Source organism: Amblyomma americanum, chromosome 2 (assembly GCF_052857255.1).
Source record: "Amblyomma americanum isolate KBUSLIRL-KWMA chromosome 2, ASM5285725v1, whole genome shotgun sequence".
Classification (NCBI taxonomy): Eukaryota; Metazoa; Arthropoda; class Arachnida; order Ixodida; family Ixodidae; genus Amblyomma; species Amblyomma americanum.
The window spans coordinates 109,549,542-109,576,734 of record NC_135498.1 but is presented as its reverse complement, the minus strand read 5'-3'; the positions used below and the strand labels follow the sequence as shown (position 1 = coordinate 109,576,734).

At 47.6% G+C, this 27,193-nt stretch overlaps 1 protein-coding gene across 1 annotated transcript; it reads left to right on the top strand.

Annotated features, from left to right (window-relative positions):
• Positions 1–1,371: 1,371 nt before the first annotated feature.
• On the top strand, positions 1,372–26,254 carry LOC144121743 (uncharacterized). Its single transcript, XM_077655112.1, has 4 exons — positions 1,372–1,607; positions 3,146–3,197; positions 12,683–12,807; positions 22,722–26,254. Exons 1-4 carry the CDS (start codon positions 1,541–1,543, stop codon positions 25,988–25,990), a joined length of 3,513 nt encoding a protein of 1,170 aa, XP_077511238.1. The 5' UTR covers positions 1,372–1,540; the 3' UTR covers positions 25,991–26,254.
• Positions 26,255–27,193: the final 939 nt, after the last annotated feature.

The following is a 27,193-nucleotide window of genomic DNA, read 5'->3' as shown; positions in this document are numbered from 1 at the left end:
TTTCAGCAATCGAAAGACGGTTGTGACGTCAAAAGTGAGCATCTTCTAGCATGAGGAATGCAATAGCAGCAATATAACATCTGTTTGTTCGCTTGCTGCCATTCTGAGTTCTGGAGGAGTTTTGCATAAGGGTTTGGATGAATTACAACAATTAAGAAAGTTTTATATTCCAGTTTTGTATGCCTCACTTGATCTCATACTCGCTTGTGGCATCAAAAATAGTCTGACAACTGAAACCGAAACTGAAAACACGGATAACGAAAAATCAATTAGAAATTATTTATTCAGTGCCAAACGTATTCCACGTGGTGATCTGTATTTTTTTTAAATTTCGTACGCATCATTCCAGAGCAAAAACATGCTCCGAAAATTTTGGTGTCTTCATCCCTTTATGGATCCCACTTCTGCTCTTGCCCAGTAAAGATATTAGTTCAAAGTGCGCCCTTTTACGAGAATAAGACCAATTCCGAACAAAATACGTTCTTACTACCTCCAATAAATAGCGGCATTAAGTAATCTTTCATAAAAATCAATGTCCAGATTTTTCGTTATACTACAAAAAGTAGGGGCATCGCCGCTCGAGCTCTTATCGTCTTACCCATTTGCAGCGCCTTCTTTTTCTCAGAAAAGAGAAAAAAAAAGCTGCTCGTGCTCCTGAAATGACGTATAGAGCTCGACCGCACAAAAATCTAAACCGGGAGCAAGGGGTCATTTTAGGACAATTGGAATTCAATGCTTATATAAATCATGTCAAATTACACAATATGTTTCCAAATTTGTACGCTCTGCACTGAGCTTTCTGCGGTGGGACAGCTTTATAACATAAGGCATGGGCTTGCCAAAATAACCCAGCTATACCAAGAATCAGCAACCCAAAAACTGAAGACTGGGACGCGGCGCTGTCCAGCGCACACTTCGAGGACCATCTTTCGCTGGTGAACTGGGCAAGAGCAGCGGCAAAAGCCAATGCGCTCCTGAAATCAGGGCCCACCCAAACATTCCATGCAATAAAGTGTTGTTCTCTGTCTCTCTCTATCTACAGTACTTATGCCCCTGCTACGACTTCCCTAGACGTCGTTCATCATGCAACTATCATGGAGCTTTGAAGCACTAATTTCAGGGGCCTCTATGTGGCACTCTTCACTAAATTGAAGTCAGTCATCGATAACTTAAAAGCTGTTGAAATGCTGAAGAATATTATTTTTATGATGCGATTGTGTTATGAAAATTAACTATGAGGTGAGAATTACACCTATGTGCATAGAGGCGCTGCATGCGTTATTCATTTTACTCTTTGCGCCTGACATGAGGCACCGCCTGGTCCAGCTCTGGCCTGGTCAGTGGGTACGAGGAAGAGAAAGATGACGGCGGTTGGCCACAGGCGCCGCTGCGCCGGTCGCGTGCGTAATGGCGTCGTGAGCAGTAGCCGCCATCGAAGACGAGACCGGGTAGAGCCGCGAGGGGGGTCCGAGCCGTCGTGGGGCGCCCCCCACCCGCCGGGATGCAGTGAAGGCCACGGACAGCGACCATCGCTACAGCCATGTTGTCCACCAGCGACGTCGGCAGGATGACCTCCAGCATGTCGGCTGGGTCTTCGCAGGACAACGGTACGGAAAGGGAAGCTTGTCTCTCGGCCTTTCCTCCTTGAGTGCTGCCCCGTTGAGGACTTCTGGCAAGAGTATTCACACCAAGCGCAGCTTAAAATTGCAAGAAGGCGAACATAGTAGAGGGAAACGATGGTTAATGGTGGCGGAACGCGCTTGATCGTTCCTACCCTCTTCTGTTACTTCCTGTCGTGTCTGTCTTGTCGTAATTCTAGCCCAATCGCAAGCACTTCCCTGTTTCACTGCAAAGCATTCAATACACAAAAATATATGACTGATCTTCAGTGCCTTGGTGTAGTCATGGTATGCCCTTGATGATTTTTGTGAAAATTAATTCTTACCTGAGCTCTCAGTGAACATGGGAGAACACCCACGGATTCATTTTTGGAAAGGAAAACTGAGGTCATGTTTTTTTCTTGCTGGCGGTAGTTGTTTTTTTCTAAAGAAGCTTGGCTGATTTCTTTAGTTTTTTACAACTAATATTCATGACCTTCCTAGTATTCTTAGATTTGCTAGAAAAATTTGGAGGCCACTTAAGCTTCGTCTTTAAGAGTGAGACACGCAAGCGTGTCGAGGCGTTGCCACGGAATGCACGAAACGCCATCGCCTGTTCGGCGCGACGCGTGGCCCGTTGGACAGTGTAAGGAAAATACGCCTGTTTCACATATTTCGGTAGACACCGGAACCGGGCCGTAAGGGAAGGAAATTGAAATGAATATTGGTTTTAAGGAAGGAAATGACCCTTCTCTCACAATTCTTGCTGGACACCCGTACCGCGCCGCAAGGGAAGGAAAAGGAGGAGGTGGAGGAGTGCGAGGAGGAGGATTTTTCGCGGGCGGCCAACGCCGCCGACGCCAAGATCAGCTTTTCTGCGACACTTGGTCGTTAACGCTGTCAGGTTAATATTTACGCCCAAACTAAGGGCGCTACACCAGCCTGCAGACCGAAGGGAACTGCTTCTTCATGCACCATTTAAAAACTATTGTTTGTGTGCTTGAAATGTCTGAAATGTTCTTGTAGAAAAAGGTGCGGTGTAAGCAAGGAAAGGGCGCTGTGGTCGATCCGTTGCCCATCGAGTGCATTTTACTAACGCTGCGTACACCGCAAACGTGATTATGGCTTAAACACCTGGACCCCTGAAATATGACTAGCGCTCTTGAATCCAGCGCGGCTGCATGAAATTCGTCGGTCCGCACCCCCTGTGCGCATGAGCTGTGCTGTGGCTGGTGAGGTATAACATTTTCTGCTAGTCGACCCCCGGTTTGGTCACGAGCGCGAGTCTTTTCTGCGCAGCCTGACGATATGAAATGCGTCTCTCGAGAACGTCGTCAAGTGGCGTTCCCTGAAGGTCTATGTAGTAACAAGACGATTGGCTCCTGGGCTTCTTGGTATAAGTTATCTTCCTTCGCTTGCACTATGTGACGAAACAGGCAGATCAATCACAGACATTATTGCATTACGAATAAACTCGCCTTCTCCTTTCTGTGACCACTAGCAGTAACTAAACTGTGTTACATAGAGGATCTCTCTCGCCCTCACAGAGGGCAGTGCTGGAGAATCAACCATCGATGGAAGCGATGAGAACAGGATCATGTAAGTGTTTTCAACTCCTTTCAGTTGATTTTTTTACATATATGCGTCTCCAGTGTGCCCGTGTCCACGCGTTCTTCATGGGGGACTAGCTCACGATGGCGTAAACGTCAATTATTATTTTTTAATATCTAGTTTCATAGGCACTGCATGTGCTTTTCTGTGGCCATGAACAAAAATACCTTGCAGGAGTATGGCGAACGTTCATGCCATGTACCGTTTCGCTGTTTCACAAACCGGCCCTTCCTACAGCTTCTGGAAGCGATCACGACCTGTACGGCGTCAAATACGGTGTCTGCACCAATTATACGCGGACACGCTCTGCAGCATACGAGGCTATTCTTGCAAGAAACTTATTTATCAGCTGCCTTCAATAGGGGAAGGATTAGCGCCTCTTTGTCACCGTTTGGGCCTTTTACACGCCATAACACTATAAATATGCGGAAATTATTCGTCGCTCTCAACCTTCCACATCGGCGCTCGGGTTACCAGTGTATCGAGCAAAGCGCTCTGCTGTTCAATTACATCTTGGTCAAGGATGTGACGCACACAGAGAGTGGCCTGATGACCCTAGCGACGCGCATAACGTGGCAAAAATGTGTGATCTTGCCTAGCCGACCACGCCCCTAAGGTCACCTTATTTAATAGCAGGTTGAAGTCAGACGGTGCTTTTGGCCTCATGCTAGCTTCAGCTAAAGGTTTTATACCCTTCCTCATATTAGATTAGAGCTCGTTAGTTGAGGGCTCATGGCTGTTACAGGCCGCACCTTCGGGTGTGAGCATTGGCAGAACCGCCTGATGACCTTCGCTGCCTCTTTATCGATGAGGGGAGGCGTAAAATACAATTTTAACCCAAGAGTCACATACAGATCTGGGATTCTATGTTATAGAGTGTAGTCTGTTTCTTATTTGGCTTTTGTGAGACCACGTGCAGCGAGGTAGACCATCGACGGCTTTGATGAAAGCCATAATGAGTGAGCTGTGGGCTGCGCAACCATTGTTTGCTGCTTGATAAGTATGCTTTTCGTTTGTTGTTTTATTGTGTTTTCTGGTATTGTTCTAATTTGTGCCTTGTGAAAATTTCCGTTTTCTGTTCTCCGAACCGACAGTGCGTCACACATCCAACAGCCTCCCGGAGAGGTCGTCTAGTACGATTTCGACCGCTAAATGAAGAGCTTACTAGACTGAATAAACATAAGAAGGAAAATGAAGAACCTGTTGTGGCAGTGATGCGGACTAGACAAGCGCAGACCTTTGACTAAGAACCCTTTTTTCATCATGCCGCACCATCTCCAGAAGCTTACAGGTCACATTCTTGCCACTGTGGCAAATTTCGCACCGAATCTGAGCCCCTCCAAGCGCGATAGCATTAAGCGCCCCATACAGTGATGAAACTGCCGCAGTGGGCGTATCTAGAAAACCGGGATTGGTTGAGAGGGTTGTGCCGTCACAACCACATGACCTCGCGCGGGTACTTCGAACACCTCACAACGATCACAAAGTAAAACAATCATGATGTCGCTACAAAATTGTTAATTGGTGTACAAGATCATGACGTTATTCAGCCGTTATACGTAGTGCTTCTGAAGAAAGAAACCCAATTGCGCTGAGAAGCAAAAAATTACGCCCGACCGGACTCGTACAGCTGCCGCATGAGTAGTGAGCCAGACGCACTACCTCTAGACTACTGAGGAGTGTTCGTTCGACTGGGTAAATGATTACTCGAGTGCCTTGCGATCAGTAACAAAAAGAACGGAAATGAAACGAAGAAATAAACAAAAATTGAACGGAATGCAAAAATTTTCCCCGAGTAAAACAATGAAGTGTCCGCCTCTGCGAAGCAACACGCAAAGAGGACCATAGCCTGCTGAAGGACCCCATTAACGATACCCGTAATAGCTTTAAGGTGGAGCTTAGTGTCCCTCGAATGTTTTTTCCTCTGATTAAAGCGTCACGTCACCGGTCGTGTAGACGTGGTTTTCAGAGGCAAGTGCATTTTCGAAAAACACTATCGTACACAAAAAAATATATGCAAATTGCCGAACAAATACGGTTATCTGTGGATTATCCCGGAGAACCATCGCCACTGCACAACTGCAAAACATCGATCGCGGCGCTTCAGCAGAAACAGCGAATCCTGTCACATCTATGTCTGGACTAAAACAGTTTCTTTAAAACTTCTTCTAGCTAATATTTATTGCTAGCTATCACCACTTATGTCAAGGAAACAGTTACTAAGGGGCAAACAAACAATAGGAATCATGATCATTATCTCTGTCCCTTGATCCCTCAGGGAACTGACCTCATTGCAAGACATTTGGCATACACCCAACGCACGGTCTTAAAGTCCTCACCTCGTCAGAATCATCGACAGCCTATTGCTACGTAGAGTCGGTTCCAGAGACGGACCCAGTGGTAGCGAGGGATAGAGTCAGACGGCGGGCTGCAGGCACTCGTACTTTAGGGCGGTCGTCGCCGAACCAGAGAAGGGCCCATGGTTAGAAACAGTGATTTATACAGCGATTTATTCACTTGATGTCAACGAAGAAAATACAGTGAAACTGAACACTCCGACTCTCGTTTAAGGGTCTGGTGTCCCCGTACCCCTAGCTGGAGAATATAGTTCTTTCGATAATGTCCAATCGCTCTTGATTTGCTCGCATTTACAGCATTCATGAACATCAAACTGGAGACGTCCCCGTACACACTCTCTCCGCTCTTCCAACACTGATGCTGGCCCTGCGGTAGTGATGACAGGCCCGGTAGAGATCCGGTTATTGACCAAGGTCGGGCACCGTGCACTGCCTTTGAGGCAATGTATTCGCGCCGGAGCAATGCGCGGGAAATGATTACTGAAGCTGCGCTTCAACACAGAAGACGAGACTTCCTTTTCAGGGGACGTCTCCGGAAGCGTGTGGCGCCGCGGGTGGTGCCGGTGGTGCCCCACGCTGGCGACGCAGAATTGAAATTTTTTGGGAAAGTAAACGGCGCAGTATCTGTCTCACATCTCGGCGGACACCTGAACCATGCTGCAAGGGAAGGGATAAAGGAGGGACTGCAAGAAAAAAGGAAGATGTGCCGTAGATGAGAGCTCCCGGATAATTTCTACTACCTGGGGATCTTTAACGTCCACTGACATCGCACAGCCCACGGGCGCCTTTACGTTTCGCCTCCATCGAAACGCGGCCGCCGAGGTCGGGTTCGAACCCGCGTACTCCGGGTCAGCAGCCGAGTGCCCTAGCCACTGAATCACTGCAGTAGGGAGTATGCATGCGCGCAGTTTACAGACAGAGCCACGCCCACCCATCGAAGAATCGCTTAGCACACACCGGCCACCGTGAAAAAACGGCCGACGCTGCCGCCGTGTCCGCTGGCAATATGCTCACAAAGCAATAATGTACCGCCGCGTCCAAGTTCTAACTCAGTGTCTCACTGAGTGGAACGGTTGCGAGGAATTTTCGCAGGCAACCAGACAACCATCTCAAGATCATTGTCTCGATGTTCTAAAGTTGGAACGTAAGAGTATTCGGTTTCTTTGGCAACTTTCGCCCGCTTTCGACAAGGTACAGAGAGCCACGTCCACAAAGTGAAACACGTGACGCCTCCATCAAAGGTCCATCGGGCTTATTTTTATTTTCGGAGTCTGATTTGCTACTCAGCCAAGGATGTCGCGTCCTGAGCCAGAGGTGTTGCACGCAAGTCTCAGGTTCTTCTGACTCACAGAAAAGCGCGGTTTCCTGCTGGCTCCTTTCTTTCGTCTATGTTTTCAGTCCATGATACATGCCTCATATATACCTAATAGATTCTAAATTTGGCTCTGGCCCTCCTCTGGACACTCGCTGTCTGGTCTGTCCGAATCGGCCTGAAGGCAGCTCAATATGGAAAGCTTTACTGTGCACTAAGATGTTCCCTGTGGTCCGTTCCTTCACCTATGCCACCGTTTGCCTTTATCCTTTCGAGTGCGTCCCGCTTATGTCCTTGGCCTGTTTGCTTGCAACAGAATGTAATATCCCTCCTGAGTAGCGTACAAGGCTTGCAACTTTATAAGTAGAAATGGTCGTTCTGAATGGCTCTTTTGAGCGATGTTAGACGCTAAATAAACGCACACCTGCCACCTCGCTATGGACAATTTCGTGGTCACGCTTTGGAACATCTGTCACACAGTAAAAGGAAAAGAGGTAAGCGGTGATTGGCAGGCTTTTGTCGTGTAGATAATCAGCTTCGTTTCCCAGATGTTAATGGATGAAAATAGTGCCGCATGGGAAACCAGTTACATTTGTGGCAGCCTTGTACCTACCTATATCTGCCGGGACTCGGCAGAGCTCACTGATCACGCAAGCATAACGAGCTTAAGATACGTCGAGCTTGAGTCATCCACAACGACAGCCATTTAGATGGCAGAAAACGCTTATCGCCGGCGCTGGTTGTGTCTGCTCAGCTCACCGCCAAAGGAAAGCGATCGGTGAACCATTCACAAAAACATGGTTTCGGACACCATTGGTATTGTCAGATCAGCCAGTTTTCTTCCCTGTGGTGCCACTGGGCATCGGGTCTGACATTTTCGCATTACTTCAGAAGTTCATATTTTTTAATTTATTTACAGCATACTTTCTAGCCTCATCGTGGAGGCTTTTGCAGGACAGGGACAAATTGTGTACACACATGAAAAACGCGTGCAGTAATGTTACTGCAGGAATGAAAAGTAATAATAATAATAAAAATCGTGCATGCAAAATACATTTTAAAGAAAACTAGGGAATGCAATACACTGTGATAAATCATGCACACAGAAACCGAAATAAAAAAACAATTCCATAACAGTGCACTTAATGCCATTCTATATTTATTTATTGAATACTGCGGACATGCTGTATGTCCAAACAGGAGAGGGAAATACATACAGGGGAAAAGCAAATGAAGTACGACAGTACCGAACAATATAGATGCCACAAAATAAACAATGCAAAAACACAATTGAAAATACGATTACAGTGCAGCTACTAAGCCAGCATTGAGGATATCAAGAATGATTGGAAAGCAACGGAGAGTTCTTCGGTAGAGCATTCCATTCAGTAACTTTTCTTGGAAAAAAAGAAATCTTTTATGTATTTGTGCGCGCAAAAATAGGTTTCAGGCAAAGGGTATGCTTATGGGCGAGGCTCATCTACAATCACTAGCGATGTGATTTTCGGGTCGAATACCAAGTCGAGAAAAATATAATGACTGAAGGAAGTTGAGACGCGCTTAATTTCTTCTATCTGCAAGTGGTTCTCAAACTACAAGTTTCAGCATGGCGGAAGGACAGTCTAGGCACCAGTAACGCTTGAAAATAAAACGAGCCGCAAACGCTTAAGTTTTTCTAGTTTTTGGGTGTCATCTGTAGATTAGGGGTCCCGTGCAATGCCGGCATATTCGAGAATTGGCCTTACAATGAATTTATATGCCTTCAGTCTTAGGGCGCTAGGGAAGCCACCCATCCGAAACTTGAGAAGTCCTAAATTTTTGAGGGCGGAGGAACATACATTATTGATGTGTTTCGTCCATTAGAGCCGTGCCGTTATTGTGACACCTAGATACTTATAATCTTTTGCATCTCTGATGGCGTTGTTATTTATATTGTAAGTAAAATGAAGTTGCGCAGTATTTTTACTGATGCAGAGAGAAACTGTTTTGTCAAAGTTAATAATAATTTCCCATCCGATACACGATTTTGCTAATAATAGTATATTTGCGTTCAAAGTAAGCTGGTCAGACACAGATAGCATTAAATATAATACAATCATCCGCAAACAGCTTTACGGACGCAGAGGGTTCGAGAGCTTCTGTGAGGTCGTTTATATAGATATTGAAGAGTACTGGACCCAAAACCTATCCCTAAGGCACACCTGAGTAAACCTCTAAGAATCGAGAGGTGGCTCCATCGTTGTCGACAAACTGCTTTCGTTTTGATAATCATGATGGGACCCAGTTTGAATATTTGATCAGGAATGCCTATTAATTTCATTTTTGTGTCACTAGTTTATGATGAGACTCTATCAAACGCTTTGGAATAATCTAAATAAATCATGTCTACCTGCCACCACAATCAAGCACTTTGGCAAGTTCATCTACAGTAACCACTAGCTGTGTTGTGGTGGAGAATCCTCGACGGAAGCCATGTTGCGTTTTGGTCATTATTCCAGTCTGTTCTAAATATTGTTGAGGTATTTTGTGAGTACGTGTTTTAGCACTTTGCAGGAGGTGGAAATCAGTGAAATAGTGCGGTAATTACCAACTTGCAGTTGGTTGCCACTTTTAAAAACAGGAACCACGCGCGAAATTTTCCATTCATCTGGTAATATACCTGATTCAAGAAACTTATTAAATATGGAAATGAAAAACTTGGCTTGTATTTCAGCGTAAATTTTAAGAAAGGTAGTGGGAATATTATCGGCACTGGTGGATTTCTTGGGGTGTAGCCGCAGTAGTAGTTCAACTATTCCTTCTCTGCTAATAATACAACTTCTTTCGAGACTGTTCAGACAGCAATCATTAAACGTTATATTAGATTTGGTATACACGCTTTGGAAGTAAGTCTGCTATCTCCTTCCTTCCAAAAATCTTACCAAAGAAGCATCAAAACAATTACAGGTGACCACATCATTCGGCAACGCATTCCAATTTCGGATGGCTTGCGGAAAAAACGAAGATTTCGATGAGTCACTTTGAAATCTGTACTCGGCAATGTCCTTAGTATGCTTTGTACTGGAGTTTACTGGGTTAGAAAATGACAAGTACTTATTTTTATGTGTCTTGAATGCATCATTTAAAAGTAGAAAAAAACTGTTGCCGCAAGGATTTGGCCCTATTTTGTATTCTTGGAAGACCAGCTCTGCGTAAAAGTGCTGTAGGGGAATCGCTACGGTTGTACCTGTTATAACTTAATCTAATGGCCTTTCGTTGCACGCATTGTAAATGATCAATGCAGTGGTTAGTCGACGGAAACCAAGAAATTATGCTATATTTTAGTACTCAATGAACAAGTGAAGAATACGCTAATAATTTGGTGTCAGTGTCGCAGATGTTAAGGAACGCATTTACGAATAAAGCGCAGTGAGTGTCTTAGATGTTGTGCACGAAACACGTCTATTCCATTTCAAATTCGAGGAGATCAGAATTCCTAAGTGTTTATGTTCATCAGTTTTATCTAGTTTCTGGGTCTCAATACCATAAATAAATATTAAATTTTTTTTCCTGATTACTGTCATAGAGATAGTTTTATCTAAGTTAAGCGTCATCTGTTAGTGTTTGCACCATCCGGAAATATGCACTAGTGAGTTGTTAAGAATAAATTGATCTTCATAGCTACTAATTCCTTTGCAAATGATATAGTCGTCTGCGAACTACAAAACGTACAGTCGATGTTATCTGCAATGTCATTGATGAAGATAAGAAAAAGAATTGGAGCTAATACTGTGCCTTGAGGCACGCCGGGCAATACTTCAGCACACCCCGAACGTTGCCCTTCATATTCAACGAACTGGAGCCGATTAGTCAGATAAGCCTGAAGCCATTTTGTTATATTCCCAGAACCAAATAATATGTGTAGTTCTCGAAAACTTTTTGGGTGGGATACTGGGTCGAATGTTTTGGATAGACCGAGAAATAAGATGTCTGTTTGCCCACGATTGTCGATAGTGAAGGCGAGGTCATGAATAGTTTGAATTAATTGCATTGTAGTTGGCAAGCCTTTTATGGAAACCGTGTTCGCTGCTACAAATGAAATTGTTTAGTTCCATGTAAGTCACAATATGTGTCACAATAATGTGCTCAAGAATTTTACAAGCTGTAGAAGTGATAGAAATGGAAAGATAATTAGAAGTGCTGACATAACTTCCAGTCTTATGAACAGGAATTATTTTAGCTATTTTCCAGTCGCGTGGTAATTCACTAGTTTTAGGTGATTTCTCAGAGCCAAGCCTCAGGTATTTGCTTACCCATATTGCCTATCTTCTAAGGAAAGGATTTGGTTTATTGTCATACACCACTGGCCTTTTTGACATCAGTGGCAAGCAACAAGGACAAGATGCCATGTTCAGAACCTGTTATTTCCTCAAGTTTTGAGGTGCCATGAGATTTCAGACGGTCTCTGTCGGGTAGTATGCCATTCTCAGCAGTAAACACAGATTTAAAATAACGGTTAAAATCTTCCGCCATGGGTATAACTTCAGTTGGCGGCGGAATAGATTGCTTATTGAACCTTGAGTTAAGGTATCGTCAAATTTTTTGAGGGGAAGATTTCTATAAATTACTAAGGGTAACATTTTGGTATTTTTCTTTCACTAACTTTATGGCTACATTTAGCGCACGATAATTTTCACGAATTTTTTCAGTGTACCTAGGCAATAAAAATTTGTTTCTGAGTTTCCTCAGCATAGAAATTTTGCCTTTCACCTGTATTATTTTTCGCGTTATCCAGGGGTTAACTTTCCGTATACTCTTGACTTTAGCTGACCCGTGCTTTGTCAAGCAGCGCTCAACGTTAATTTTGAAAATTAACCACAGCTTTTAGGCCGACACAGCAGAATCGCTAAAATGATGGTGGAACTCTTAATAAGACTGTTCCAAACATTCAAGATTTCTGAAGTCGTCAAAGCGATCCCAATATTAGACCAACCTTCTGATTCTTTCAACGGACTTTACCTCGCATGTAAAAGTTGACTTGGTCGCTTTGTGATCAGCCAAGCTATCAACTGTTTCCGACGAACGCCCTTAGCAGGCATGCTTATCACTAACAAACGTAAGGTATAGAATGTTTTGGCAGTTCTCGGTGACACGTGTGGGTTGAAGGATAATCTGCTTAAGATAAAAGTTAAAAGTATGTCCAAAAGAGCCTCTGCGCAGGCGCTATCCACATTACCATTGCCGCTTTTACTGCTTTCACCATTGCCGTTTTTCAAAGATTAACCCAAATAAAATGTGATTCATATGCATGTCGTGATATATTCATTGGAGTATTTTCTCTCTGCTTTGGGCGAAGCATTGCCATATTCTCTTAAATTCGTTGACAATTTCTACGTCGTCTACCAATATTAACCATTCGCCGAAAGTCCGCAGGGTTTTCGACCTCATCTCTATCAGCTTTCTTGCCTCGTTGCGAGTCTGAGATAGTACTGTTCTTGCGTTGAGGTGGTAAATAACGAAAAGAACAATGTTTTTAGTCCTATGATACAGTGCCTGAAAATAGCTAATAGATACGAAATTCGGCTATGGCCCGCCTCTGGACACTTGCTTTCCGGTCTGCCTGAATTGGCCTAAAAGTATACCTTAATATGAAAAGCTTTACTGTGCACTAAGACTTTACCTTCGGTCCATACCTTCACCTATGCTACTGTTTGCCTTTATCCCTTCGACTGCTTCCCGCTTATGTATTTGTCCTGCCTGCTTACAATAGAATATCACATCCCTCCTAAGTAGCGTACAAGGCTTGAAAACTCCACTTTCCGCAGCCAATCGCCGCCACCGGCACGGCGGCGAAGGATACGATGTCTGGTGCCGATGCTGCTGGCCATGTTCGTGGTTCTCGTGGGCGTCGTTGCCACGCCAGTCGCCGTCTTTGTGCTTGACGGCAAAGGTGAGGCCCTGCAGAGCACCCATGAATTTTGCCTCGAGAGGCAGTGCGCTGCGTCTATATTGCTTTGATGAGTTCCACCAAGCTCTCCTGCACTAGAACAAATTATGCGGTACTCATAGTGAGGGTCACTGATCACGCGAATCAGCTTGCCGCACCGATTGTTTTTTTTAGGTCTCTTAGAGAACGGCAGTGGCGGCTTGAGAGCTCCATCCTAGAGTCAATAGACTTCAGAACACCGAAATCAGTTTTGCTGAAAGTGCAATAGTAAAGAAGGAATGCCAACCATGTTAGGAGAATCTTGTGAGAGAAGGCGACGTGTCGGAACCCGCTAGGTTCCTTCCTCAGCGTGTGACTGTGGGCTATGTGCAACTTGGTTTTAAACATGCGCATGACGAAGTACCCATGACCTGCGCGTCATTTGCCTTAAAGCTTGCACTTAGGGCAGGGAGGAGACCCGGGTGAAATACTAACGTTCTCTCGAATCTATGCATTTATATAAGCCTGAGAAAGGAGCCGCAGTGCGTTCCCAAGTATCGGGATTTCCTACAAGAATGTGTTAACTAGGATGGCGTTCCGTTTGCTTCTTTACGCATAGTACAAAAGTTTCTTTTCCCACCACAGTATTCTGGAAGGCAGTGCTTAGGGCTTTCTGTAAGAAGTGGCTGTCGAATACGGCTGTGCAACGCCAAAATCTTTTTTAGGTTAGAACATCAGAACGTACATGATACCATTCTTATGAATGGTGGTGGTAGTAAAAACATTTATTAATTATAGAGAGAGGTGTTGGGGTCCGTGACCTGAAGGGTCACGCCCTTACAACCACTAGGTGGGGATGCCTAGTCAGGCACCCCATTGGCGGTTGCCGCAGCCCGGGCACGCTGCGTTAAGGCCCTTTGGGCCTCGAGGGTGCAGCAGCCGGACAGGGTCGCCTCCCAGTCCTCTCGGGTGGGGTTTGGGATAGGGGGTAGGGATGGGTTCTGCTGGCAGGCCCACACCATGTGGTAGGTGTCCGACACCTCCCCACAGTGTGAGCACCGGCCGTCGAATTGAGGATTAAAATGCTTTAGAGTTGCCGGGCACAGCATCGTATTAGTGAGCAGGCGCAGGAGTACCCGCTCGTTGGCCTTCCCCAGCCCTTTGCAAGGAGTGGGAAAAGTTTGGTGGGTGGATTTGTAGTAATCTCATATTTCCTTAAAAGTGTAAACCGGATTGAAATCGGAGTCCTGGTCATCGTCGGGTCCCGAGGGAAACGCCCGGAGAGAGAGCGCGCGGGCGGCGGCGTCAGCTGCTTCGTTTCCGTGGAGGCCTTGGTGACCTGGAGCCCTTCAATATTGAGCGTATTCAATATTGATACGTGCCACTGTAGATGTCGAAGCGCCTGCATTGGTAGAGAAAGAAGATGGTTCTCTCTCGCTCACGCGCTCGGGCCACTTAGGAACCGCCGCATTTTTACGTCTTTTCCGGAGGTTGCCCTTCGAATTGCTCGTAACATTTGGTGGAGCAGTGCTGGGTACGTTTCCCGACCACCGCACTCCGCACAGCATCACTGCAGACCTCACACCTGTCCTTCAGCGACCCAGCCACCGTATCCGCGGAGAGTCGCCTCACTTTGGGCCCTTTCCCCCGCGCAAAAGAACGACGCAGCCTCGGCCGCCAAGTCCAACGGACATGACCACTGACACCAAGTCTCCGGTGCCAACCCAGCCTAGCCCGTTGAGTCCAACTGCCATGGCCACTTACACCCGGCCCCTGGAGCCGATCCTTTGCCACCCACCGCGAACACCGCCATCTTTTCACCGTGAAGTGTTCGAAGACGTTGAGTATCGGCTGGAGATCTTCGAGAGGGTCGCCCGCTACAACGGCTGGAGCGACGAGCGCAAGCTCCAGAATGTACATTTTTGCTCTGGAAGAGTAGCTTGAAAACCATTAGGCTACCCTTCTCACCTGGGAGACGTTTTGCCGGAATCTCCTGGCTAGATTCCCCAACTCCGACCGCCGGGAGAAGGCTGAAGCTGCGCTGCACTCCCGAAATCAGCGCACGAACGAAACTGTGCGCATGTGCATCGAGGACATGGCCCGTCTATTCAAGCGTTCCGACCCCGACATGACTGAGGAGAAGAAGATTCGTCATCTCATGCGAGAGGTTAAGCAGGAGCTCTTCGCAGGCCTCGTACGCCTCGTACACCAAACTGTAGCGGAATTCCTCGCCAAGGCGACTACCATGTAGACGACGCTCCAACAACGGGCGCGCCAGTACGATTGGAACATCAACAGCATTGTGTCTGAAACCTTTTCGTCGTGTCTCGGCGGCAGTGCAGACACCTTGCGCGAACTGATTAGGTCAGTTGTCTGGGAGGAACTCCAACGATTCCGACTGCCATAGGTTGCGCCTGCGCTGCTGGCAGCGCTAACAGACGTCGTCAGGGACGAAGTGCGGCAGATTGCGCAGGCACCTGTTCCCGAAGCGTCGCCCCAGTTCGATCCCACACCGACATATGCATCCGCTGTACGTCATACGGCTGGCTACGGTCCCGCTACACCGACGCCTGCCGTGCGCAGCATCGGCACGTGTCACGCAACTGCACCTGGCTACGGTATCACCTCGCCGTCTCCCGTCAGTAGCACCGCCCCATATTATGCAACTGCACCTGCTACAGCTGAGCCACGTCATCGGAAGTCGGATTTGTGGCGTACACCGGACAGTAGGCGTCTGTGCTACGACTGTGCGGAGCCCGGTCATCTCTACCGAGCCTGTCCGTACCGCCATGTGGGTCTTTGCGGTTTCCATCCCGAGGCTCCTTGTTATCAGAACGGTGAAAGGCCGCAAGAGATTGCGGCGGATGTCTGGGCGCGCCAGAACTCTGAAAGGCGCGAGTCCCGTTCGCCTTCGCCTCTCCGGTATCGTGCTTCCAGCCCCGGCCGGTAGAGTAGCTCTGCTGGCCGTCGGTCGCCCAGTCCGCGTCAGGAAAACTAACACCAGCGACTTCTGCAAACAATGCCGCTGACGTCGAGACGTGTCAAGATCCTGCATCGCGAAGCCATCGAGCCGACGATACCTGGACAGAGAGCGGCAGCGACAGTACCCTATACGCTGCATCCGATTTGCGGCTGACTATAGGTGGCACTGAGATTACCACGCCGCTGGATACCGGTGCTGATTATTCGGTTATGTGCCGTGACTTTGATGAATACTTTAAAAAGGTTCTGACTCCATGGACGGGGACCCACGTGACACCGCTGGTGGCCACCTAATATCCCCTTTTGGCAAGTGCACGGCTAGAGTTGGAATTCGTGGTTTCACGTATGTTGGTGAATTTGTCGTGCTCTCCGAGTGTTCCAGAGACTAGAATCTGGTGATCGACTTCCTGCAAGCGGACGGTACTGTTATTTACTTTAAGGACGCACGTGTCAGGTTCTCGACAAAACAGGCCGTGGCCCGCTCTGGCTCCTGAGATCCTTGCAGCAACGATCTGCGCATTGTCGAGAAAGACGTCACAGTGCCGCCGCGTGGCAGTGTCCTGGTTCTCGTGCGGAACGATCTCTTTCACGAATACGAAGGACTGGCGGACGGCCATACTCCACTGCTGCTTGAGCGGGGCCTTGTCGTTGCCCGATGTCTTGTCCGATTGCGTGACAGCCGTACCCACGTCCTCCTGATCAACTTTTTCAACAAATATCAGCACCTCCTCAAAGGAACAGCTATTGCATTCTTCCACGACGTTGCTGCGATCACAGGTTTGTGCACTGTTGGAGCGCCCACTCCAGACAATGCTGGCCCACACCACGTTCTTCAGTCAGTCAAAATAAATTCGGCCCTCCCATCGCTTCAGAAGAATCTTCTGTCTGACCTCTTGGCAGATTTTGCGGGCTGTTTCGCTACGTGCTCGAAGGTCGGCCGCACTCCACTCGCCAAGCACCATATCATCAATGATGAGACTACGCGACCCGTCTTCCAGCGCCCCTACCGTGTTTCCCCGATGGAGCGAGAAGCCATTCAGAATCAGGTTGCCGAAATGCTTTCGGACTACGTCATTCAGCCGTCCGCCAGCCAATGGGCATCGACTGTGGTTCTTGTCAAAAAAAAAAACACAACACTCTGCGTTTCTGTGTTGACTATAGAAAACTTAATAACGTGAGCAAAAAGGACGTTTACCCACTGCCCAAGATAGACGACGCACTCGACCGATTGCGGGACGCCCGGTACTTCTCGTCATTAGATCTCAGAAGTGGGTACTGGCAAATCGAAGTGCACGGGAGAGACCGGGAGAAGACAACTTTCGTGACGCCCGACGGCCTCTATGAGTTTAAGGTGCTCCCGTTTGGTCTGTGCTCAGCACCAGCCATTTTCCAACGCATGATGGATACCGTTCTTTCCAGCTTGAAGTGGCAGAAATGCAATTTCGGCTTTCAGGAACTTCGCTTACTTGGTCATGTTGCCAGCGCACAAGGAGTTCGCCCGGACCCTGACAAGACCGCTGCTGTCTCAGGTTTTCCACGCCCAACTGACAAGAAGGCCGTTCGCCGGTTTTTGGGTCTGTGCTCGTATTATCGGCGCTTTGTTGAAAATTTCGCGCCAATCGCCGAACCGTTGAACTCACCGACTTGCGACGACACGCCCTTCGTGTGGGGAAGCGACCAAGAGGCTGCATTTGTCGAGCTTCGAAGCCGTCTACAACGTACTCCGATACTCGCCCATTTCGATTAACACGATGCCACGGACATCCACACAGATGCCAGCAATGATGGCCTTGGTGCGGTACTGATCCAGTGGCAAGACGGGCCGAGCGGATCATCAGTTATGACAGCCAAAATCTTACGCGCTCCGAGACCAGTTTTTCTACGACCGAGAAGGAGTGCCTTGCAGTGATATGTGTCAGCAGCAAGTTGCGACCGTACCTCTACGGGCGACCCTTCCGTGTGGTAAGCGACCACCACTCCTTATGCTGGCTGGCGAGCCTCAAAACCCCTCAGGATGCTTGGCTAGATGGAGCTTACGCTTACAAGAATACGACTTAACAATCGTCTACAAGTCGGGCCGTAAGCATCAGGATGCGGATTGTTTTACGCGTGCGCCTATCACAATCGGTCCCGAAGAACCCGCCGATGATTTTCCTTTCCTAGGCGCTGTTAGTACGACCAAATAGCGCAGATTTAGCGGGCGGACTCGGAGCTCGCGCCGCTCGTTGATTGCCTCGAAGGCTTCGACGCTCGTATCCCTCGTGTTTTCATCGTGGGCTCCACACCTTCACTTTACAGTCTGGGGTTCTCTACAAGCGAAACTTTGCCAGCAACCAAGAAGCGTTCCTGCTTTTCTTACCATCGCAGTTGCGGCCAGAGATTTTGAGTGCCTGTCATGATGCACCCTTCGCCGGCCATCTAGGAGTAAGTCGTACACTCCTGCGGATTAAAAAAAAGTATTAATGGCCCAGGTTACTCCCATCGGTGTGGGCCTACGCAAAAACATGCTGTGACTGCCAACGTCGGAAGTCTCCTCCGATGAAACCAGCCGAATTTCTTCACCCTCTCGATCCAGCGAATACCCCTTTTCACCAAGTGGGCATGGACCTTCTTGGCCCTTTTCAGAATTCTTTTATGAAAAGCGTCGGATCGTCATTGCCACCGACTACCTGACACGGTACGCTCAGACCACGTTCCTTATGAAAGGCACTGCTGCTGAAGTGGCGCAGTTCTTCGTCCACAACATTGTCCTGCGTCATGGAGCACCGCCGTTGTTGTTACTGACCGGTGAACTGCTTTCACTGCCTGCTTCACCCAGTCCGTGATGACTCTGACGCACACCAGCCATCGACGTGCTGCGGCCTGCCACCCACAGACAAACAGGCTGGTGGAGCGACTGAACCACACACTAGCTGACATGCTTTCTATGTATGTTGACGTCGAGCACCGAACTTGGGACACCATTCTGCTTTACGTAACGTTTGCGTAGAACACCGCCGGCTGGAGACAACCCGACTGACCCCCCTTTCAGCTTGTATTCGGTCGGCAAGTGACCACTCCGTTGGATGATATGTTGCCGGTTGACCCCTACTGCGACTCTGCCGCCGACCTCGACACAGACAACTTCGTTCAGCGTTCTGAGGAAGCGCGGCAATTGGCACGCCTGCAAATTAACCGTCAACAAGAGACTGACGTCACTAAGTACAACCTCGGACGCCATTTCCTCAGTTACGCACCTGGAAACTTGGTGTGGGTTTCGACACCTGTTCATCACCGCGGTCGTTCTGAAAATTTGCTGCGCAAATACTTCGGCCCTTACGAAGTAGTGCGCCGCATCAGTGATGAGACTTATGCAGTTGCTCCGCCCAAACCGCTTGCTCATCGCGCCGGTCGCACCGTACTGAAGTCGTGCCCATTGTTCGTATGAAGCCTTACCACGACAGACTACCTGACTGAACAGCGGTTCACTGCAGCTGTTTTCGCTGACATTTCCCTCCTAGCCGCGTCGTGGCGATACTAAGAAGGGGCAGTGATACGTGCTACTGTAGAAGAAGTAGAAGCGCCTGCTTTTGCAGAGAAAGAAGGTTGTCCTCCTTCTAATGGCTCGTAACAATATTGACACACCACAATACATAATTTTAGCAGATTTAAAGAATTCATGAAGAAGGCATGATTATAAATACCGCACTCAAAAACAGTGCATTAATGCTTAAGCCTACTCATTTTTGCCGAGAGCTAAAGCCCAGCTGAATAACCTATGAGCTGCCGTTCCACTATCAGAAACGTTGTCATCATTCGAAAGTAGTATTAACCAGAACATTTAAAATTCATTTTGCATATGTTGCAATTTTGTACTCATGCTTCCATCGCTGTTAATTGTTTCGTTCTTTTTCTTACAATCTTACTTTTTGATGAGAAAAAGCCAGTTTTCTGCGTCCATCCTGTAACGGCCTTCACCAGCCAAAAGTGTTGATAGTAATAACATAAATAAAAGTGAACAAATAAACTGGCGATGCTGGCGGCCAGGGAACCTGTACATCCTGCACTGAATCACATACTTGCGTCATAGACAAAAGTCGGGTCGTCAGTGAAAAAGAAAAACTTACCTTGCGCTGCGTTTGTTACGGCTGTGTTTTAACGCTAACGCCTGCTCTCTATGTTTTGAAAGATAACTTGAGAAAAAATTTCAGTACCTTATTATTATTTGAATTGATTGCCACTGTGAATAGCGTTAATAATTTATGCCGGTAAATAAGGAACAATGAATCCAGTCTTGTGGTTTCAGAGGTACATTTAGAATAAATTGCTGTTCGCGGAGTTTCCCTCCAAACACGTATCAGCTACTCTCGTAACTTATCTCAGCAAGCTAGGTACAGTACCCAGTGCTTGTTAAAACTCAGTAAAGGCGAAATAATGCCTCGGTGAGCCCGCCTGTGACTGAAGTACAAAACATGCCTTTGCTCTTCGAATACATGCTCTTCTAGTCTGAAATCGCTGCTAGTCTTCACTGTCCGCACGCTGCACTACAATCCCCATTATGAAATGTTCCATGAGTATCAGGAACACCTAAAACTGCAGTTCATCATACACTTACGTTTACTGGATGCAGAACGACTTTGGCTTCTGAGTGAAAGGATGCATCAATTAGATATTTTTCTAGATACTTGCCTAATACATGCAATGTCAATCATCTGAATGTGTACTATACTTTGAACCACAGAAAAATTACCTTTAGCGCAGGATCAAGCTCAGGTGTACGCCTGCTGCAAAAAAAAGCACATAGCTTTTAAAACCGGCAGAGCTAGACATACTTGTGGCGCTTTTTATGGTTGCAAGGATGACTCCTTCCCAATTGCGAGGTTTTAGCTACATACAATATACCTATAACAGTATCTATATTTGTGCGGACACAATACGACTGGCTGAAAAAAAAAAGCATTAAAGCTCTTCGTGCCGCCGCACATGATGAGCGTCTTTGCTGTTTGGTCGGCAAGTCGTTCATACCCAGAAACAAAGAAACGAAAACTGATACCATATCATGGAGTTTCTGTGGAGACCATGGCTCATCTTGAGATGGAACAAAGGATATGCAAACATTTTTCTATGGTTCATTCTTGGAAAAGCCAACTCAACAAGACGAACGCACGAAGAAAAAAGATGGCAAAGTACCAGTGCTCACTAACAGCACAATGCATTGATCAGAAAGAAAAATATGTCTGCAAATTGACAACTTTGGGCATGAGGCGTTGGTTCACTAAGATGGGTGCCAATTGGTGGTGGAATTCTGGAATTTAGTTGAGAATGGCACTCCGAGCTGTCTTATAATCAATAAGGAAATGACTATAGTAGTTTGCAAGTCAAGAACGATGCGGTAAATGCCAACCAAAGGAGGTCCCCAGCGAATATTTTGGACCGATTGTCATGACGTTGAAATTAATCCCCTAGCGTGAAATAGCAGGCGAATGGCAGATACTTCTTTGAAATGAGGTTAACCGTGTGATTGGTTGGAGAATTTTCCTTAAGAGGAATTCACCGCTGTGTTCGTTAGTTGTATCCGTGTATAGCCACTCATTTAGGGTGGACAAGTGTACGTCAGGAGGTGGTTTTCACAAGGAGTGGTAGTCGCAGTCCATCGGTTCAGTATTACGCTGATCGGTTGTAAAAAACGCGTCACTATAGGTACGAGAAAAAAAAAAGGTATATCGATCGGTTGTCTGCGGTGGCTGAGCGTTGTGATTAGAGGCCCGTGCACTGTGCAGTATCAGTGCATGTGAAAGAGTCTCAAGTTGTCGAGATTTCCAGAGCCCTTCACTACGGCGTCCCTCATAGCCTGAGCCGGTTTGGGACCTTAAACCCCCAAAAACCACAAATCAATAGTTGTAATCCTGGTTCCGTTTGCGTGATCTCCTCACCAGCCCCTTCTCACCTCCCCTTTCTCCAGTCCCACGTGTGCAAAGTTTCTGAGAATCTGCAAGAAATCGAAGTTCAACCGGGCAGCGAGAAAATAAATCAAACGTACTTGCTGAACTCTCAAAGCCGTGATCTCTGAGAGGCCTGCTGTGTATGCGTCGCTTACATCAGTGTTCGTGCGACCGTTCGCGCGTTAATGTTCACGATTCTCTATGTTAATCCATTTAATTCGGGTTTAAAGAGGTCGGTAATTCTTAAAGGCGTGCAACGTCGTTTTTGTGCAAGAAGTTAAAAATATTCTGTGCAGCGCGTATGCCACAGAAAGTGTGAACGAAATGCAAACAAGACAAAAAGAAAAAAATGAACGAAACGATGAAAGACAAATTGCTTAATATTGAATCGTAAGAACTGGCAAATGATATTTAAAAAATCACTTCCTGCAGCTGAGGACTCGGATAGACGCTGTTAGGATTTGAAATAAAAAAAAATTGCAGCACCGTTTACAATTGTGGCATCTGCACAGAGGTGCAGACGCGACAAAAAAAAAGATTAACTACAGTAACGTGCTATCGGAGCGTCAGATAGCAAGGATCGGCGCTGCGGTTACGAACACGCGGATAACAAAAAGTGCCAGGTGTGTTGGCGAAGCACGGCTCCGCGCCAGCCGCGTGGTGCTACTTTCGCCGCTCCGATGACGTAATTGTGCTAATATTTTTACTCGGGACTTTACCCTTCATGGCATATAAATGTTATTTATAAATCCAGTACATTCTCTGTAGCATTATATCCACTACATTAACACCACGCTCGTTAGGAGTATGTCCAAGATTGCAGCGGAGCAGCGCTCAAAATTCACGAATGCTGTTTCTTAAACTTTGTGTCTCTCAGAGTAAGCACTACGGAGAAAATGAACACCGCAAGTGAACTGTCCGTCATGATTAATGTTTGCTTCTGTCTCTGCCTTAGTTTTCATCTATACTTGTACTTCAGTTTGTCTTTTTAGCATTTGCCGTACTAAGAGTTGCAACTTGGTCTTCTCTCTACAGGTCAGCTGCCCCTCTTTTTGAAGAAGAACGGCACAACGGTCGCTGAGCTAAGCCTCGCCGCCATCACGCGAACCCCGCCAGCAAAGAGTCTCGGACCGGCAGTGACCTCGTTACCCATGGACGCGCCTCAGCAAGGAATTGTGGCGCTCTCTACGCATCCGCGACCAAGGGCCTCGCGTGTAACTCCAGGCAGTCAAGCGGCCAGTTCCAGGTACCACGGTGTAACCCATCGCAAGGATTCGAATCGCGAGCGAGTCTACGCACCAACAGTTGTGGGCGCATCGAAGAGGACCACGATGGACGGCCTAGCCGAGGTGCAGAAGCTCACTGATGGGGTCATCGTCGTGCCAAAGGGTGGAGTCATGAGCAAGCTTCGAGTAAAGGGTGAAGATGACGAAACAACAACGGCGCCCGGGGGAGAGCGCCACTCGAGGTCTTCACGTGGCAATGGAGCCAAATCCGGCCTTAAGGGCGCAACACCAGGTGCTACCGTTGCTGAAGCAACAGTCAGCGCAACGAGCACGGCTAGTCACAAAAGCGGAGAAGCGGGAAGCGCCCTGTGGCCTGTCGTCGCTGCTGACTTCACCGCAAACGAAAGCACTGCCACCAAGAGTGGCACATACTCGCCTTCATTTGGCGACGCTGCAAGCGGTGATTCGAAGTCGCATTCGCTAAACGAGCGCCATAACCGCAGGGCTGGTGGCAAGCTGGCTAACCGACCAAGGCGCCGGAAGCGAAAGCCCTCTGCAAAGCCCACCTCGCATAGCGGTTCCGGCTCATCGTCATCGAGCGTGCCGGAAGAAAGTTCTATTAAAGGCCCTGGCTCAGCAGCCTTAGAAGACCTTAGTGTGCGGGATGGCCACGCGTCCATGTCTATTGCGGTTCACCGCAAGGCTTCGAATAGAAAGGCGAAAGATGCAACTAAACCGAGGCCGCATCGTCGCCGCAGCAAAAAGCCTCGCATGCTGACCACCGTACAAGAAAAAGGCACTTCAACACGTTCTTCTGAAATGCCGTCTAAATTGCAGGACTCTGCGACATCTGTGAGCAGGGATGGCTCGTCAAGCGAGGCGAAGCACGAAACCTTAAGCTCCGTATTAGCAAGAACTTCTACGACAGGTGCCAATCTTAAATTCACGAATTCAAAACCGATTACAGACGACGGCTCCTCAGTGACCTCAACCACGACGAAAGAGCGCAGCGCGTCGAGTAACAAAAGAAGTATGGCCCCACGCAATGCTATTGATTCGGTGCCGCTTGATGAAGCGCATATTGGCACTGCAGAGCCCGGCAATGGTACCACTGAGAAGGCGCTTAGCGAACGGAGGGAAATGACGCATGACAAAAATGTCGGACACCCAGAGACTAGTGGATATAACGATTTCTTGAATCACTCCGCTGTTGTCAGTACTACTCAGCTGTACGCGGCAAAGCCTGTGAAGCCGGAACTGGTAGAACGCAACTCATCGGATTCAGCACCCGAACAAGTGTTTACGAACGTTCTGCCTCACTCAAAGCATGCGGGCGAAATTTCAGAAACTAATTTGGCAAACACTGCCGTCAGCTACAGCCCTAACCCGGAGGATGAAAAGTTTCTAGATTTTAATATCAATCTTAACGACACTATGGAGGACTTCCTCACTGAATCAAGCACTAAGCGACCGGAACGAGAGGAAAAACAAAGCTCACGCAAAGTCTTTCTCACTCATAGTTCTTCCGGCATGAATGAAACTAACAAGGCTTACGACATTCCTTCGTGGAAACAAAATTTCGGTGGAAATGACGGCAAGTTCAGCAGCCACAGTAATGCGGTAGGTGGCGTGACGAAAAAAGGAAGCAGTGCGACGACAATCTCTCCAGAGTTACACAACAGTACAGCCAATGCAAACAGTGGTGTGGCAAAAGCTAAACGTGCAGCGACAGCGAGAAGTGGAGAAACATTGCATACAGAAGGAAAGAAAGGAGCCCACATCACACCAAGCAAATATATGAAGCCTGAGCACAATGACCCTGATGCCGACAGCGGTAGCTTGCTCGAAATGCAGGTAAACTTTCTGTCGCGATATAACCGCACACAACGGGCACCTATTCAGACTACCCGAGAAGCAAGCGCCTCTCCAACCAGTCAAGAGAGGAGCACGGATTCGATGAACCATACTTCCACTAGTCACGTGACGTCATTGAGTGCCATTAATCCACCCGCTGGTGGTGCTGAGTGGTTTCGCGATGGTGGCACGGCAGGGAATTCCACAACAAGAAATCCGGTCGCTTCTGTCATCCCCTCATCGAGCGCTGTGCCGAGCAGCCAAGGGAGCAAGAAATCTCCTAGTCGAGGGCTGGAGGCTGACGACGATGACGACTATGACGATGACGATGAAAACGAAGAGGAAGGCACGTCTTCGCATTCGAAAGCGAGTGTTCAACCGCGACCGACGGTTCCGTCCATTGTAATAGCAATCAAAGCGGCCTCAGCTAAAGTATGGCTGAACAGCAGCACAAAAAAAGCAACGCCCGCTTCAACTGGACAACGGAGAGCTGAAATGTTATCTGCAGAGCCAAAACCGAAAGTTCCTGTACGCGGCTCAGGAAACACGAGGCTCAATGATGCCAATGGCGTCTTACGTCTTGGCGGCTTGCTTGACCTCAAGGAGTCAACTGCTCAAAGCGGCCAGCCGGCATCGCTAGTGAACAATTCCGAAACGACTAAAATGCCATCCCACGTGGTAGTGAACTCAACAGAGGGGCCAATCGGACAAAGCGCAGGAAAACTAGGGCCAGCGAGTGCACCTGCCAGCCATTCAGACACCGCTGCGCCTTCTCAAAATCATGAGTTGTCGGAAAGCACAGCTCCTGCGAATGCTTCTCGAAGTCAGCTTGGAGAGAAGCAAAATTCATTGCTAAATAGCAGCGGCGAAGGGTCCGTTTGGCGCACGATAATTCCTCCGAAGAACGGTGCGGCATCCACGACGACGGCCGCCGCAGGCCTCGGCGTAGAGAATTACTACGATGACAGCAAGAACGACACTTCAGTCGGAAGCGCCGATGCATCAGATGGTCACAGCGAGCCGAAGCTAGAAAATCGAAGAATAGCCGGTGAAATAGGCTCGACGACAAGAAAGCCGGGCGGAAAGCCGGATGTATTTCAAACTGAGTATTATTACGACGATGCGCCGTCTTCGAAAGGGGATAAATCGATCCCAGCCGACATCACCGAACCAGGTTATGGAAACCCCCCGGAGCAGGAGGCCATTGACGATTTGTTCTTCTGAAGCTCACCACTGAGACTCCCAAAAAAAAAAGAAGCGTATGTTTTGGACGTGAACAAGGTTGTTTCACGTGGCCTTCGCAGTCGCTTAGGCCTAACGCACGGAAATAGTACCCGGGCTCATTAAGTGCGTGGAAAGAAACACAGAGTGAAATGAAGGTGCCTCCAGTAATCCTGTTCACCGGGGATCAGGGTTCCAAGGCATTACAAGCTGCGTCACACGCCTCATTAAAGTGCTTTGCTTGATACTGTGCATCAGACCAACGTGCAGTGATTTCAGTGACTCATTATCGTTAGATCTATACAACACATGTCATCTTGTGCTTCATATTTTTACTTTCAAGTTACCACGCGAGGTAATACAGGAGCTTAACGATACAGGAAGCGACAAAATTAAAGTACCGGGTTCTACTGTTTAAATACTGAACGTTACAGTTAAGCACTGGACACGTGTCAGAGAGTATCCTCACTAGTGGCTCTTCTTATTCTAGCCTACACGAGCGACAGCTAAGTTTTGTTTATTTTGACAGCCGTTTCTGGGAATGGTACCCATTGTCTTTATCCAGTATATAATCGAGCCTGTAGTCTGGAGATGCCACATGAGTGGCTTATAAGGCAGATGGGTGTTTACGCAATGATTGGCTAGACAGATTGGCTTCTCTAGTGTAGGGCTGACTTGAGAAGATATCGAATATTTATTTCGGCGAATTAAACTGCTGTCCATTATTAGCTACATATTGCGTAGTATTTGAGGAAAACTAAGAAATGCGGCTGTGCTTGTAAGGCAAAGTGCCCATTTTAAGGGTTTTCAGCGCAGGGTTTTGAAATTAAATGAAAACGAACTTTACCTTCACACGATTCGTTCCCTTCAGGAGTAAACCCAGCTTATTGTTGCTGTTTATGCGTTCAGTATTCGCGTAGTATGTGAGCTGGCCCTTCTGGACTGTCTGACAGTAGAAAATTCTACTGCTAGCGAAACAGATCTGCCTCAGGCAGGAAGTTGGTAGTTATAAGTTGCTTACCTACATGACCTCGTATATGCGGTTACGGGAGCCGATTATGGCGACCTGCTATAAGTTCTCGAGGTGATCACAGAGCCGCAAAATAATTCCTAGCAAGTGGAGCAAGCATTTTTCCTCCCATGGTGCTCTTCCACGCAAACTTCCTACGCTTATGGGTAAGAACGTACGTGTCCTTTCGAAGCAAC

What these genes read in the sequence shown, in the direction of transcription:
- LOC144121743 (XM_077655112.1), top strand. Translation starts at nt 1,541, where the DNA reads ATGTTGTCCACCAGCGACGTCGGCAGGATGACCTCCAGCATGTCGGCT. An exon ending in TGGGTCTTCGCAGGACAACG is followed by an intron (nt 1,608 to 3,145) that starts GTACGGAAAGGG and finishes TCGCCCTCACAG; the next exon opens with AGGGCAGTGCTGGAGAATCA. An exon ending in CTTTGTGCTTGACGGCAAAG is followed by an intron (nt 12,808 to 22,721) that starts GTGAGGCCCTGC and finishes TTCTCTCTACAG; the next exon opens with GTCAGCTGCCCCTCTTTTTG.